The sequence below is a fragment of the Mytilus edulis genome, chromosome 12 (assembly GCF_963676685.1).
Source record: "Mytilus edulis chromosome 12, xbMytEdul2.2, whole genome shotgun sequence".
Taxonomy (NCBI): domain Eukaryota; kingdom Metazoa; phylum Mollusca; class Bivalvia; order Mytilida; family Mytilidae; genus Mytilus; species Mytilus edulis.
This window is the reverse complement of record NC_092355.1, coordinates 78,025,598-78,042,418: the sequence shown is the minus strand read 5'-3', so window position 1 is coordinate 78,042,418 and position 16,821 is coordinate 78,025,598. Positions and strand designations below refer to the sequence as shown.

Genomic DNA, 16,821 nt, shown 5'->3' with positions numbered 1-16,821 from the left:
CATTTAACAATAAGTAAACCTAATGCCCTACTTGCTGACCTGGCTACAGCTTTTGCCATTAATTGGTAGTCTAAAAACTCTGTTAACAATAAACCTAAGTATTGGTAATTTGAAGCATACTCAATATTTTCATCATTTAAACTAAAATGAAAATCTGATCTGGCTATAGAAGGATTTCTAAAATGTATAACATTTGATTTTCTCAAATTTACTTTTAAACTATTTTGATTACACCATACATTTAAAACATCTAATAATTTTTGTAAATCCTCAGCATTTTCTGCTAATAAAACTATGTCATCGGCATACAGCAAGATAGATAATTTTTCACCATCAATATTAATACCAATGTCTAACAATTTTATATCATCAATTAAATCATTAATAAATATATTAAACATTACTGTTGACAATACACAGCCTTGTTTTAAACCAGTATTTACATTGAACCATTCAGTCATGTTACCATTTAATCTGACACTGCATTCTACATTAGAATAAATAGCCTTTAAAGCATACATAAATTTTGTACTAACACCCAATTTTCCTAATTTATTAAATAACAAAACTCTATCAATAGAATCATAGGCTTTCTTAAAATCAATGAAAGATACAAAAGTTGACAGCTTACATTTTTTTCTAGTTTCAATAACAGATGTTAATGTACTGATATGATCTATTGTACTTCTACCTTTAATAAACCCGTTTTGTTCATCATTTATTATATCCCTATTGTCTAACCACTCAGTTAACCTTTTATTTAAAACGCCACAATAAAGCTTATATGCACAAGGTGCTAAGGTAATACCTCTATATGATAATGGATCTCTAGGATCTGTAGTTGAACATTTAGGTATAGGAGTAATAATACCTTTGTTCCACATATTTGGAACTTTGCCAAATTTAAAACAAATATTAAACAATTTAGTTAAAGTAAAAATAACTGCATAATTTTTGCATAATTCTGCCTGAATACAATCTACACCTGGGCTTTTCCCATTTTTGGCTGCCATTGCTACCTTATAAACTTCATCAAAAGATATATAATCATCTAAATCATTACAAACAATATCATTCTTTACAATTAAATTTTCAACACCAAAATTATTGTTGTTATCTGGATCGGAATTCAACAAACCATGAAAACTGTCTTTCCATTTTTGTAAAACATCGTCAATGTTATTTGTAACGGATCCATCACTTCGCAACACCTCATTTGGAATTTTCGATTGTCTGTCATTACCAATACCAATATTGCCTATTTTACGCCAAAATTGTCTTGGATCACTTTTGTTTAAATTTACAAGTTCCTCTTGACAACTGTGCCAATATTGTCGTTTACTTTGTTGAACTTGTTTATCAAATTCTTTTCGCTTATTAACATACATTTGTCGTAAATGTGTGTTACTGTTAACTTTGGTACAATGTAAATACTGTTTTTCTGCTAGGCATACCTGATTCCATTTTACAGTTAGTTCATCGGTCCACCATCGTTTTTTAAAGCGGCGCTTTTTGTTATTTACACTGTTCATAATTTTTATCTTTTTGTCTAATTTATCATTCATCTCATTATGTATAACATTAATAAATTCATTATATATATTATCTAATTCAACTTGAATTCCATTACAACTTTCTATATTTGCAATACATGAATTAATAAGAGTAATACTATTTTCATCATTCATCCAAGTATCAGGAATATTTTTCACATTATAAACAATATGATTACTTCTATTATCATGAATATTTACACTTTGCTTATTGGTATTTTCACATATTGCAGTTTCAAATTCCCAGCATAAAACTGAATGATCCGGGATATATTTTGGCTCTATTGATCCTGTTGTTAAACTTTTATTTGCCAGGTCACTTGCACGAATGACTTCAAATTTTTTAAAACTATTTATATTTTCAAATGGGGTAATACAAAAATCAACTACTGAAGATCCTCTTGTAGATACATACGTGTAATCGTTACTTATGTGATTACGACCATTCAGAACACAACAATTAACATTTGATAAAAATTCACAGAAAATTTCTCCGTAGCTATTTGCCTTAAAATCAATTACTTCACGTTCAGGCAAATTATCTACCCCTGGAATATAATCCTCCATATCTCCAATCCTGCTATTAAAATCCCCACAAATATAAAACGGACATCCATTCGGAATAGAGTATATTTGAGACATAAGTGTATCAAAAAATTCATAAGCATTTGTTGAACGTGCAGAAAATTCAGGCGGTAAATACACAACACTAACATAAAATTTATTACTATCGTTGTTTTTTTCTACAAATTTTATCCAGATTATCCCATCCGTTGACTCGTCTTCAATATCAATGTTGAAAGTAGTTAGTAATTCCTCTTTCACTAAAAGGCCAACCCCGCCTGAGCCTGTCTTTGCACGGGTATGAATTAGCTTGCGGTTGTTACCATACCATTTATAATTATCAATGCAAATACTATGATTCACCAAATGTGTTTCTACTATCCCTATCATATGAAGATCTAAGTTCTTTAAACATGCATCAATTAAAATATTTTTGTCACTATTTACATTCTTTGACCATCCATTTATGTTCCATAACCCGCATCGGTATTACCATGTCCTACCACGAACAGGGGCGCACCATTGATCTCTTTGATTGTTTTGTGTTTTTCTCTTACTAACATTGCTTTTAGCTGTAGAACCATTCTGTCTATACCCTGACCCACGGGAGTAGTTTTGAGTGTAACTTTCATTGTAGTTGTCTTTCCTATAGCTGTCATTTGAATCATTTTTATTAACATTTACAGTTCCCCGTTTCTTAATGTGACCTGAAACCGATACAAACTCCTCTTCCTTCCCTACTGCTTTCAAGAGATTATAATTGTTCCGATCTATCAACCTTTTTTCGTAGGGTATGTGGTTTTCAATGTACACGGATCTGTATTTGACTGTTTCTCTTAACACCCTTTTTACCTTCATTACAGATTGTTTACTGTTCAAGTCTCCGAATTCAATTACCACAATACCAGGCCTTGCTTCATTGTAACTGGACTTACGTTCAACTGATTTAATGTTTATGTTTTGGAGTTTCAATCCGTCCTTGACCATCGTTTCAATGCGTGACCTTAAGGCGGTGTCATGTGAATTTTCGTTCTTGTCACACGGAAGATTTTTCACTACTGCGATAAATACTTTACTAGTGTCTTTTTCTTCTTTTTTACTCAAGCCTTTTTTGACAATTTCACTATATGATTTATCTAATTGCTCATATTTTTCTTTCATAGTGTCTAATTCTATCTTTAGTTCAGAGCGAACCTGTTCGACCTCCCCTTTTATCCGGTCTGTTATTACAGTGTTAAATTTAACAGTTAGTTTGCGTTCAACATTACTTTCAATATCACATATTCTCTTTTCAAGTCTTTCTGCCATATTATCAAGGTTGTTTGATAGTTTACTGATCATTGTTATCAATATATTGTTTTCATTTATATATCATTTAGAACAACTCTGCTATTAACAGATTTAACCCGAGCAAGGCTCAAGCTTGCTAACAATAGACATCATTTAGAACAACTCTGTTATTAACAGATTTAACCTGTCAGTAAACCTAGCTTTAAAATCAATCTATCTAATACCTATATCAAGTACACCAAGATTTGAAAAGCAAGATTTTTACTTGCCTTTATAACACCATAGTGAACTTAGAACATTCACCTACAATAAAGACTGTCACCAAAACTTACCATTGTGCTTACATAGCAAGGATATAGCTTGCTGGCCACAATTTCCTATATCAAGTACACCAATATCTAAAAAGCAAGATTATTACTTGCCTTTGTAATACCATAGTGAACTTAGAACATTCATCTACAATCAAGACTAACCAAAACTAACCATTGTGCTAATATAGCAAGGATATAGCTCATTGGTAGTCGCATTCTATTATAAAACCTAGATTTAAAAAGCTTAAGTTTAGAGAACAAAATGGCCATGGCAGAACAAGATGAAAAACAAGTATCAAAAACATTACGTAGAAGTGAAAGATCTAAAACTTTATTGAGACACCCATCGCCAGATAAACATGAAATAGAAGGAAAAAATAAAGGGTATAAACTTAATAGGCAAAATGCTCTCTCCAAGAAGATAGACAAATGTAAGTCAAAACACATAGAAGTCAATCTTAAAGCTGGAAATCTGTATATAGAACTCAGCACAGCAGCATATGAGGTATTCAGAACCAAGCTCAAGACCTACCTATTTACGACCCCCTTTAATAAAGCATACCATGTAACACGACACCAAAGTCATGAAGAAAAGGGACTGCAAGTTGAAGACATCTATAAGATATACAAAAAAAAGCCTGATGGAACCTATGGAAAGCAATCAAAATGCACTATAAACTCGTACAGGACGAATAATTCCATCTTAGTTAATGGCTCTGAAATCAATATATTTACAGAAAACATACTAGAGCCAATACAAGAGTCCATTCAGCAAACACAACCTGCATTAGATGAGCTGAATAGAAGTATGGCTGAAACTATGAAACTAACTATAACAGCGGCTTGTAATGTCCAAAATGAAGAAATAGAGAATATAAACCATAAAGACAAAGCAGCACCAAGCAATAAAGAAATTGACAAGAACCATAAACCACAAGATAATGAATGTGACAAAGATGAAGACCAACAACAACACAATGAGAATGAGAATAGTTACAAATGCCCAATCTGCAGAGAAGAATCAGAAAATAACACAATAGCCTGTGACGAATGTAATGAATGGTTCCACTACACCTGTCTAAAGCTTACAGAAATGGAGATACGTAAGATTGATCCAGACATACCATATATATGTGATCTATGTAATGACGAAGCTCTCTTTAGGAGCACAATCACAAAATCTGACAGAGACCCCAATCAACATCAAGCTTCTAATCAACAAGAATCCAAATTTATAAAGGTACAACAGCAACCAACAAATGCTATAGTCATAGAAGATAAGAGTGAAAACAATGAAGCTCAACAAACATCCAACCTGGATTTACCAATTGTAGAACTAGACAATGAGGAGGGAACTCAGAGTGCCTTGTACAAAGAAGAAGATAATATCATTAGAGAAACAAAACAGAGAACAGCAAGCCCTGAACAGAAACATACTCAAATGGATAGTAACGATCCTGAGGGAGAATCAGATATTATGAATAGACCATCTCGGCACCAATTAGAGGAGCAAACCTCAGTAAAACAGCCATTAGAAAGTGCTAGTGTAAATACATATGAGAATAATAGAAATATAGATAAACAGACCCAGAAACAACCGGTTAAAAGAAACAACATGAAAAACCAACAAAACCGAAAATTTGAACTAGAACAGATAGCCTACATAAGCTCATTAGAACAGCGTATCAAGAATCAAGACAAAACAATAGATTTACTAAAGAAAAACATGGAGATCATGCAAAATAATGGACAGCCAACAGATAACATCAATAACATGAATAGGCAACCGAATATAGAACAAGGTAATCCAAATAGAAGCAATATAGATCAAATGAGAGATGAGCTTGAAAAACAGATAAGACAAGAAATGCAGGGTCAAATGATGGAAATGAGGCTTAAGCAGCTAGAAAGTCAGATGGTCCAATTCATGTGTCTTAACACATCCATCACAACCCAAATGATGATACAAATCAACATCAAACTGATCCCAGAGTGAATAACTATGGACACACCCAACATCAAACTGATCCAAGAGGGTATATCTCTGAGCAATTGTTTCATCAAAATGACCAAAGATATAACACTGGAGAGTATAACTCTGGACAAATCCAACACCAAACTGATCCAAGAGGGGATATCAATGGACGAATCCTACATCAAAATGACCAAAGAAGGTATATTTATAGACAAAGTCAACATCAAATGGATCCAAGAGGGTATAACTCTGGACAAATCCAACATCATACAGAGCCAAGAGGGTATAACTCTGGACAAAATCAAAAACAACGTCAAAATGATCCAAGAGGGTATACATTTATTTCAGGGCAAAGCCAAACTCACCAAAATCATCCAAAAAGATTTAACTCTGAACCACATCTACAACAACAACAAAAAGACCAAAGAGGGTATAACTACGAACACAATCGGCATCTCCAAAATGATCCAAGAGGATATAACTCTGAACAACAACATCACCAAAATGTCGCAATAGGGTACAACTCTGGAAAAAGTCGACATCAAAATGATCCTTATACTAATGGACAAAATCAATCTTACTTAAACAGTCAGCTCCAATCTCATTTAAGACGTGACGAAGTCGGTCAAACTGATCCAAAACACTACAACCCAGTGTACCAAAATGAGCTACTAAGACAAGAAATGCAGAGAGCTCCACCACCACCCTATCACCAAAATAGTCATCACTACTACCATAATAGAACAGCAATGGGAAGACACAGTGATAATGGGCAAAGAAAAGAGAAGTCCAACTCCGAAATTAGCTCAAGCCGCTAAGACATGCCGAAATAGAAATTAAACTGGCCCAAGCAATGGATCAACTTACAAATTCAGAATCTCTGCTAAATGAAGAACAAAACCTGAAAGAAACACCAACAATAACTCCTGACAATGAAATAACAGTTCCTAATAATCAACATGTTGACCATCCTTCAATGAACCTTCCTCAACATTCAACAGAAGAAGAAAAGCAAAAACAACAGCATTTTTTAGGGAAAATAGGCCAACCAAAGGAACCACCAGACATCCAAGAACTTGGACAGGAGACCGAAATACTACTGAGACAATGCTAGATATTGTCTCAATGAACATTGAGGGAATCAAAGGCAACAAGGTATATATGAAAGAACTTTTAAAAACAAACTCAATCCTATGCCTACAAGAACATTGGTTACACGGGTATGAATCTGTAGCACTAAAAGAAATTCTGCCAGACTGCGACTATCATATCTCGAGCTTTGATGATAATCTAATTGATCTGGAAATACAAAGAAGAAGGGGGAAAGGGGGAGTAATAACCATATGGCCTCAATCAATTTCACATAAGGTCAGGAAGCTAGAAAAAGAAGAAAGAATAATAGTCACTGAAATTCAATCTGAACCAGTTAAAATCATACTAGTTAACAACTATATGCCAACAATGGCAACGGGATCAGACAAAGAGTACAGAGAACATCTTGATAAAATTACATCAATGATTGATAAATATGAGCAAACACACAATGTGATCATAGTGGGGGACTTGAATGGAACACTCATGCCAAGTAGAAATAATAACCATGACAAACTACTAAAGAACTTTTGCAGTCAGCATCAGCTAAAGCATACAGTTAGAAATGCTCACAAACCTACGTTTTATCACCATAATGGAAATTCAACCTCGCAGATAGATTACATCCTAGAAAACATCAGAGGCAATAATCTTTTGGATTCAACAATTATGGACCAAAATCCACTTAACAGTTCAGCACATGTACCAGTAAAGGCAAAAACCAACCTGATTGTTAAGGGAAAAACTAAGATTAACAGCACAACAAGCAAAAAGAAAACTATTCTGAAATGGGAGGAAACAAACATCGAAAACTACCAACAGAAAGTAAATCAAGTAAGGAAGAAGAATGAAATGCAAAACGAAACTGATGTAGAACAACAAGCACTTAATATCATAGACATTTTACAGGAAGCTACTGAAATGAGTGTTGTCAAGAAAATAGTTGCCCTGAAAGGACCAAAGTGGAAAGCCTCACCAAAAGTAAAGGAATGTATAGAAAAGAACAAAAAAGCATTCTATGCATGGAAGCAAAAAGATCGACCAAAGAATGAAGGAAATACAGAATATCAAGAAATGAAAAAACATAAAAGAGAGCTAAGGAAACAAATAAGAAAAGAAGATCATAATGACAAACAAAACTTTTATAACAAGCTTATGAATAAACCTGATTCAAAAGCCTTTCATAGACTGATCAGGAGAAACAAGCATGAATCCAAAGATGCAAACTCCAAAGTAATTAAGAATGAGCAGGAAGAAGAAATCATGAATCCAGAAGAACAGTCACGTATATTTGCAGACTACTATGAAAAGCTAGCAGTTCCATCAAATGAGGAGCACTATGACGAAGAATACCTAGAGGATAGCAAGCACAGGCTGGAGCTAATGAACAACATTATGAAACATCAAATAGATACCTGTAACATTACAACATTTAGTGAGGAGGAAATAATAAAAGCTGTAGGCAAGCTCAACCCAGGAAAAACAGCAGATGAATACTCACTCACAGCAGAACATTTCATCTATGCAGGTAAAAGCATAAGCCAAAATATAGTGTCTCTATTTAACAACATAATGCTTACTGGAGAAATACCTAAAGTGTTCAAAACAGGAATTTTGACACCGGTACACAAAAAAGGAAAGGACTCCACCCTACCAACAAATTATAGGGGAATAACTGTTACATCAGCCCTAGGGAAAGTATTTGAATATGCCTTACTTGACAAAATGATAGATCTTAACAGTAACCAATCCGAGCTACAATTCGGATTCACTCAAGGACTATCTCCAATTATGGCAGCATTAATAGTTTCAGAGGGCATAGTCCATGCAAAGCAACAAAACCTGAACCTGTTCTTAGCTACACTTGACAGTCAGAAAGCATTTGATGTGGTCCACCACATGATTCTCATGGAAAAACTGTTCTATGAACTACCACCAGACATCTGGAGAGTGGTTCAAGATTTATATACCAATATGTCATCAAAAATTAAGTGGAACAGCCATCTAAGCAAACGGTTCTCAATAAAGCAAGGAGTAAGACAAGGGGGCGTTTTATCAACCCATTTATATAAGTTATATATAAATGAACTACCTGAGGAGCTAGAAAGAAGAGGTTTAGGATTAAATATAGGTCTTGATTACTGTGGAAGTCCATTATGTGCGGATGACATTGTTTTAATGACGACAGATGAAACAGAAATTCAGGCAATGCTAAATATTGCCTACAAATTTTCCTGTCAGCATCGCTACAATATTCATCCAGAAAAGAGTACACTTATCAAAACAGAGAGGATAAAAACAACCAAACAACAACATCCTATAACTCTGGGAGAAAAACCAATAAAAGAAGACCAACAGACAACCCATCTTGGCATCATCAGAGCAAGTAAGAACGAAACAAAACTAAATATTCAAGAACATATCAGTGTAGCCAGACGGACACTATATACTCTAATTCCTGTTGGACTAAATGGACAAGAAGGACTAAACCCTATTACAGCATACAAGATATATCAAGCCTATGTACTCCCAAGACTACTATATGGATTAGAAGTATTGTCACTAAATGTCACCCAAATGTCAGAGCTGAAGCAATTCCACCTCAAAACTCTCAGATGCTTCCAATCATTACCAATTAGGACATCTAGTGCAGCAGTTTACATGCTAATTGGAGCCCTTCCAATTGAGGCAGAATTACACAAAAGACAGCTGAGTCTTTTGTATTCCATACTAGCTTCAGAAAATACAAAACTAAAAAATGTAATGGAACGACAGATGACCATAAATGCAGGGAATGCTGACAGCTTCTTTTCAAGAGCACAAGAAATCCTGAATTTCTACAATCTACCATCAATAGCAGAATTCAAAGAACATCTGCCCTCAAAAATTCAGTGGAAAAAAGATACTAACAGGAGCATTGCTGAGAAATGGACAAATCTCTTACAAAAAGAAATGGAAGAAAAATCTACACTGAAACATTGTAACATCCAAAGGCTTAAGATACATGGAGTCCATCCCGTATGGAGTACATTACCTCCAGTAACATACGAGGTCAAAAAAGCAAATATTAAAGCTAGGTTACTGACAGGAACATACCTATTACAAGAACATATTCAAAGGTTTAATGGAAATAGTGATGATCAAAAATGCCTGCTTTGTCAAATAAAACAGGAAGACTTAAAGCATTTCTTACTAAGATGCCCAGCATTAAATGAACAACGTCAAAAAGTGTTTCCTGCACTGAAACAAGCTATAATATGCAATATAGGCCAAAATAATTGGCAAGAGCACTTCAATGGAAACAAAGAACTATTAATGCAAATAATTATTGACTCAACCAAAGTACGGGAAAATATTCAAATTCTCAGCGAAGAAATTACAACAGAGATAGAAAGAATAAGCAGAAAACTGTGCTATGACCTCCATGGTGGCAGAACATTATTACACAAAAGGATGGCAGTATCAAAGCAGTCTGAGGCAAAAGACCCCGGGTGCAATGTCTAGATAACTATTAATTAATTAATTTTTACCCCCAAAAATAAAAATTAAGTTAGTTAATTATCAGACATATATATTAAAAGGAAGCTTAAGAGTAAACTTAATTGGGCAATGTAACACAAAAAGGAATATACAATATTTTAGTTTTTTTAAAAGGCCTAAATTGGTAATATCTCAGATCAAATATTTTAGATTTTATAAAAGTATTATGATTCTATATTATCAACCTCTATTTTAACTGTAGAACAACTGGTTAAATAGAAATAAACTGATATAAATTCTGCATGTTCTGTACAGTAACATAACAGTTAATTTTAATTTTAGTGGTGTACATAGTAATGATAAATCCCAGACCATTAAATAGCAATCTATATTTTTATAATCCTTTTATTTTTCTGTCAAGAAATAAATGAATAAACTATGTCCTTTTACCTTTTACCAGTAAATCTATTTCACTCCTTTTTAATCTGTACGTTTTAAGATATTTTGACTAACATTATTATATGCTTAATGTACATAAAATAGTAGGTGTAAATATTTTTATGTTAGTTTTTACATTAAAAAACGGTTTTAGGACAACGATAATCTTTTAAGGATTGTATATATTCTAATCTGGTTTGCTCCATATTTTTAAACAGTAATAAATAAAAATAAGGGTTTTTTTTCTGTTACCGTGTGACACGGGTGCTCCGTTGCGGAGGAATTTACTTAGAGAAGAAGAAGAAGAGGGGACGAACTTGATAAAAAGTTAATGTGAATTTTCAGTATTTCAGACCAGCTCCTCACTAATATTTTTTCAATTAAGTGATTTGTTCCTTTCTTACACATGAAAGCACGATGTACAGATTATCTGATGTATTTTTGACTTTCTATATTAGAGTAGCACAGGTTCTGCTGACTAATGATCCTATTTACATTTAGGAATACTTTTTATTTGTTCATCTGTTTTTTTTGGTTGCATATATGTTTTGATGACTTTCTTCATTTACCCATAACCATGTCTGGTCGTAGCAGTTGTAGTAAATTGCACCCAGAGAGAAGACCAGGACCATGTGCCTATTGTAACAATGATCATGTATCAAATAGATATATTCATTTAATTCAGAAAGCGAGTGACTTGCCAGATTTTACCAATTTTGTTTCTTTAAGTTATAAACTTTCTGATTTAGACTGCATATGCAGAAAATGTGAGGGCAAGTTAAAAAAAGCTTTTTCCAGACAACAGAATGATTCCCACACTGTCACTGAACCAGAGGTTTCCCCATTTAAAAAAATATGTACTGAGACTGATAAATGTTTTTTGTCCAATTTTGCAGATGCTGAAGAGTGTACTAGTTCAGATATTCATCATTACACTGAAATCAATGTTCCAGTTTTTGATAAAGCTTTTTCAGTTTCTATCCATACACAGTTTCCAGAATACAGTACCAGTGATACCTTTTTTTCTCATCTTTGTCATTCCCATTATAATAAATTAAACAAATGTATTAACTTAACTGTTGTACAATGTATAGTCTGTGATAAATTTTCTGGAAAAAATACTGGTTCATTTAAAACTGTCAGTGAGGATAAACGGGAGCTATTTACTCGTTACTTTAACTTTGATATGCATGTGGAAAATTTAATTTGTTGTCCATATTGTTACAATAATTTTAATTCATTTTCTAGATCAGATGCTGCAGAGGACCAGTTGTCCAAAACCACTGAATACTTATTCAATTGTTTGGAAAATTTTACCATTATAGACACTGAAAAGGTTACATCAGAAAATATAGATATATTTTCTTTCAGGTCTGTCCTAGAATCTGTAATAAATTCTTTTGTAGAAGAAAAAGCCTTGCTTTTACCAAATTTATTTGAGCAGTACAAATGTATTTTACACAAAAATGCAAACAAATTAGGCTTATGTGTTGAGCAGAAGGTTTTCATCGTCCACAGTGGTTATTTACCATGTTAAAGTCGTGCCTTGGCAGAGCCCTAGCATATTATGTGCCAAACAAGAAAAATTTAGGGAGGATGATATATAGGAATGGTACTGATATATTTGCTTGTTTACATACACTTGTTGTTGAAAATAGTAAATGCATTGAAGAGAATAAAAGATTAAATAAAGAAAGCATTATCCAAGCAGAAAAATTGGCTTCTACTGTATCAGAGGAAAAAAGAAAAAACAAACAAGAGCAAAGTCTAGAAGATGCTGTAAAAATCTTAAAAAATTATGTCAAAATATATGTTTCAGATAAAATCAAGATGGACGGACTGGACTTCCTGACATAGACAATTTTAATTGTAAAGATGAAATTTTGAAAATCCCCCCTATATTATGGAATTTTATTTTTCGAATTTGTTCTACAGATAATGAAGAGAAAGTACTGAAGAAGTCACAGTTTACTTGGAGTTCGCATTATTCTGAACCTCTTTTTAATATTTTCAGAATGATGCCACGTTTGTACATTTTGAGTTGTATTTTTCATTTACAGAATTCTCAGTGTGTGCAACCTTTGCATTTGTTATGTACAGACATAGCTGACAAATTTTCTAATTCATCAAGTACATTTCTTTCTATTAATGCTAGATTAGGGGCTGGTATCTCTAAGGACTCTCTTAGAAGGTACATCACTAACAGGTGTAGAGAGTTGGAACAAAAACAGAGGTATATTTTATCAGATAGTTTTATTGTAGCCTCATTTGACAATCTTGATAAAAACCAGGCTTACTCTGTAGTATGTGCTGGAAAAGATAGAAGTGGCTTTCATGGAACCACAATACAGACTGTGGTTCCAAAGCCCAGTCAAAAAATTAATATGTTTGATGACTCTAATCTGATTTCTAATCTTAATCATGTTAATCAGACCAACATCGAACATGACATATCTGAAGTTCCCAATTCCAGAGACCGTAAACTGGAAAAAGGAATTATTCAGAAACTTGTCAATCCAGGAGACAAATTTGGACTACCACCTGTTAAAAAGCAAAACAAGTTTTCTGACATGTCACCATCAGATTTAGAAGAAACAGCTGCAGAGATTTCAGCATGGGATGAATTTTATAGAAGTATTACTAAATATGGATTTTCTAAAAACTTTTTTAAGAAAGAAAATATTGTTTTACCAGGTATTAAAACCTTTTTTTCTATTCCTGTTGAATCCACTGAAAAATCAGATTTTTCATCAGTGGCCATATTGGACGAAACAGCAGATAGCAAAGATACAGTATTAAAGGTTTTGAATATTTTATATGATAAATTTCAAGTTGGTCAGTTAACAAATTATGTTATTGTTGTAGGTGATGGAAAGAGTTACGATCATTTGATCAAACTGAAATCTGAATATGGGGAACAAATGGATTGGGTACTTGCCTACCCTGGGGATTGGCATATTTTAAAAAATGTCCTTCCCATATTTGTAAAGATTTATTTTGATGCAGGATTAAAGCAACTTGCTACTAAACATCATCATGGAGCTACATTAAAAGTTTTAACTGAGTGTAGCAAGTTTGCTGTAACTCGTAGGTTTTTTATACAAGCTTGGGAAGCAGTTATGAGACATCAAGTGAAATCCTTTTTTGAATACAAATCATGTGAATCACCTTATGATATTCAAATTTCAGATTTAATACTAAATATTATTTCAGATATGTCATTAGATGAAGAAGAAGATGAGGTTTGTAAACCTGATGTCTGGGAGAAGGTATGTGAGAAAAAAAAGGAGATTTTTGCTTTATTTACAGATGAATTATTAGAAGACTATAAAACTTGGCGTCATGAGAACTCCTCAGTCAACCAAACTTTTGCCTTTTGGGACAATTTTGTACATTTAGATTTTATGGCTTATCTTGGTTTGTTCTTCTCCATACGTAGTAGAAACTGGCACTTGCGCAATGTTTCGCTGAAAAAAAATACTTGTCTATTTCATGCTTTTGATAGGCAAAATTATCAGAGACTAATACCATACCATCTTGCTGATCTCCACACCTTTCCAGAACCTGTTATTCAACATTTTACAGCTGGCTGCTTCTCAGTTTCAATTTCAGGTAAACATTTGTATTCTGTAGCATTAGATGAAGCACATGAAATGGAGATTAATTTAAAGTCAAAAAATGCTCTTAACTCTTTCAGCCAGTCTTCATTAGCTAACCTCACTTTTTATTTACCTTACCGAGCAAAGACATTGCACAACCTTAAATCAGAATTACAACTTGAAAGAGAAGAAGGTTTATATCAGAGAGAAGGTACAATGTCTTATGTTAAAAATGCAGAAAAAACAGTTTGTGAATACATGTGCAATTTAGAAACATCATCTCTGTTTGACATAAACTGTAATGAACATTTACACCATATTTTTACTAGAACTGAAACTGATCATGAACAAACTGACAGTTTGATAAATTACAGAAAGTATGGCGAGGAAGACATGGCTAACTATTTGAAATGCTTTTTATTTAGGACTTATGAAACAGCAGGAAAGCCTCCCTCAAGAAAAAGAAGAAATTTAAAAACTTTTGCCCCTATTAAAATAACTATTCACAAGCAAAAGAAAGAAATTAAAGATCAAAATACAGTGATTTCTTGTTTAAGAAAAAAAATTGCTTTTTCAAAGCATAGTGGTAATGCAGTCAAAGATTTAGACCAGTTTTTACAGTTACCTCGTGCTTTGTGCGATGCAGAAGGAATTCCAGAAAAGGGTCAAAAAGCCACTGCAGCTAATGTCTTTAAAAATATTTATTCTGATGCTTTTTTATTACAGGTTCCTAAGGCTCCAGTATCAAGTAAAACTACTGTCATTATTGATGGTATGTTTATTATTAATACCAGTCCACTTGCCTCACACCAGACCTTTGGTGATTATGGTGATTTTCTTTTTAATAGATGGATTATAAAGTATTATAATCAATATACAGCAAATGAGGTTCATTTACTGTTTGATGATCCAAATAGGAATGGTGTGAGCCCAAAAGACATTGAAAGAACACGAAGGAATACAGTTGTACAGGAACCAGTGGTACGTACATGTATTTCCTCTGACACCCCATTGCTATCAAACTGGAGAAATTTTATTGCAGTTCGGCATCAAAAGCGACTTTTGGTTAACTTTTTGTCTGAATATTTTTTATCTCTTTCATTGACTTATTTCTCTACTAACCAATGTTGTTTTGTTACAGCTGGAGGATTCGACGATGACAGAAAAGACAGAGCAATTTCCATATTAAAGGGTCAGGTGGTAGATTATGACTTGGCATCTGGCAATCATGAAGAGGCAGACACTAGAGTATGGTTACATGCATCAGTAACAACAGCAGATCAAGTCATAATCTACAGCCCTGATACTGATGTATTTTTTATAGGTTTGCCACTTGTACCTGCTTTGAATAAAACTGTATATGTGCAGTTGAGAGATTCACCATACAACAATTCATTTCTTTCCATGGACAAACTGGTAAAGTGTATTACTTTAAATGATTCGCTTTTACAGGGAATTGACAGTGTTTTGATATGTATGCAGTTACTTTTTATCTATAGTGGATGTGATTTTGTGTCATATTTCAGAGGTTGTGGTAAAAAGACATTTTTTGATGTATTTAGAAAGCATGCCTCTTTCATTGTGGGAAATGGAAGCTTTTCAGATGTTCAGGGTAATAATGGCCTTTATTCATTTTACAGGTTGATATGTTCTGTTTATTTTAGTAAACATCGTGCTGCATTTCAGCCTTATTCTACCCCTAAATCATTATTTGATTCTATTTCAGAGGGGGACTTACATGAAAAACATTTATCTTTTAAATATGAAGACACCGGTGTACTACTATAGTACTTGACTTGTTATAGTGAGCAAGTATGAGAAAAATAGAGTGAGCCACCGTATACGGTAAAAATTAATATACGGGAACTTTGATATTCTTGAATCTGTTTCTGAGTTGGGAAGAACTAACATACAACTAACAGTGGGACGGTTATTCAAGTAAAGTACTATACTACAATCGAGTCTTTGATGTGATAAACTATAATACAATTGAGTCTAATGTAAAACGGTTAAATAAGTAAAGACTCTTAATGTCTTGCAATTTTCGACTGTAGGTAAACTAATAAGAAAAGAAAAATATATAAATAGTAAATTCAAATCGTATGAATAATATTGGCGAACAAAAAAAGTATCACATTATGTCGCCGGACAATTGTAACATGCTATAAGATAGACTAAAAATGTATCGAAAATATAGCACACAAGAAATCATGAAATAACTCGGTGTAATTCAAATTTAAGATGCAAATGCATCAAAAGAAAAACAAAATCACATCATATCTCCACATGACACAAAAAAAAAAACTGCAATCAACAAATAAGACGCAAAGAATAAAAAAAAATCCATTTGCGGGCAACTACCGACTTATTATACTGTATGATCGAACACAAACATAGATCCCGTTAACATGTTTAACCCCGCCACATTATTTATGTATGTGCCTGTCCCAAGTCAGGAGTGTAATTCAGTGGTTGTTGTTTGTTTATGTGTTACATATTTGTTTTTCGTTCATTTTTTT

The 16,821-nt window shown here is 33.3% G+C and overlaps 2 protein-coding genes across 2 annotated transcripts; both read left to right on the top strand.

Moving 5' to 3' along the window:
- The first annotated feature begins 3,980 nt into the window (after window positions 1-3,980).
- Window positions 3,981-5,714, top strand: LOC139497857 (J domain-containing protein DDB_G0295729-like). The gene has a single exon (XM_071286097.1). It carries the CDS (start codon window positions 3,981-3,983, stop codon window positions 5,712-5,714), a length of 1,734 nt encoding a protein of 577 aa, XP_071142198.1.
- Window positions 5,715-12,574: 6,860 nt separating this feature from the next.
- Window positions 12,575-16,090, top strand: LOC139497856 (uncharacterized). Its single transcript, XM_071286096.1, has one exon. It carries the CDS (start codon window positions 12,719-12,721, stop codon window positions 16,088-16,090), a length of 3,372 nt encoding a protein of 1,123 aa, XP_071142197.1. The 5' UTR covers window positions 12,575-12,718.
- The last annotated feature ends 731 nt before the right edge of the window (window positions 16,091-16,821 follow it).

Excerpts from the sequence above, each read along its gene's own strand:
- LOC139497857 (XM_071286097.1), top strand. The coding sequence starts at position 3,981 with ATGGCCATGGCAGAACAAGATGAAAAACAAGTATCAAAAACATTACGT.
- LOC139497856 (XM_071286096.1), top strand. The coding sequence starts at position 12,719 with ATGATGCCACGTTTGTACATTTTGAGTTGTATTTTTCATTTACAGAAT.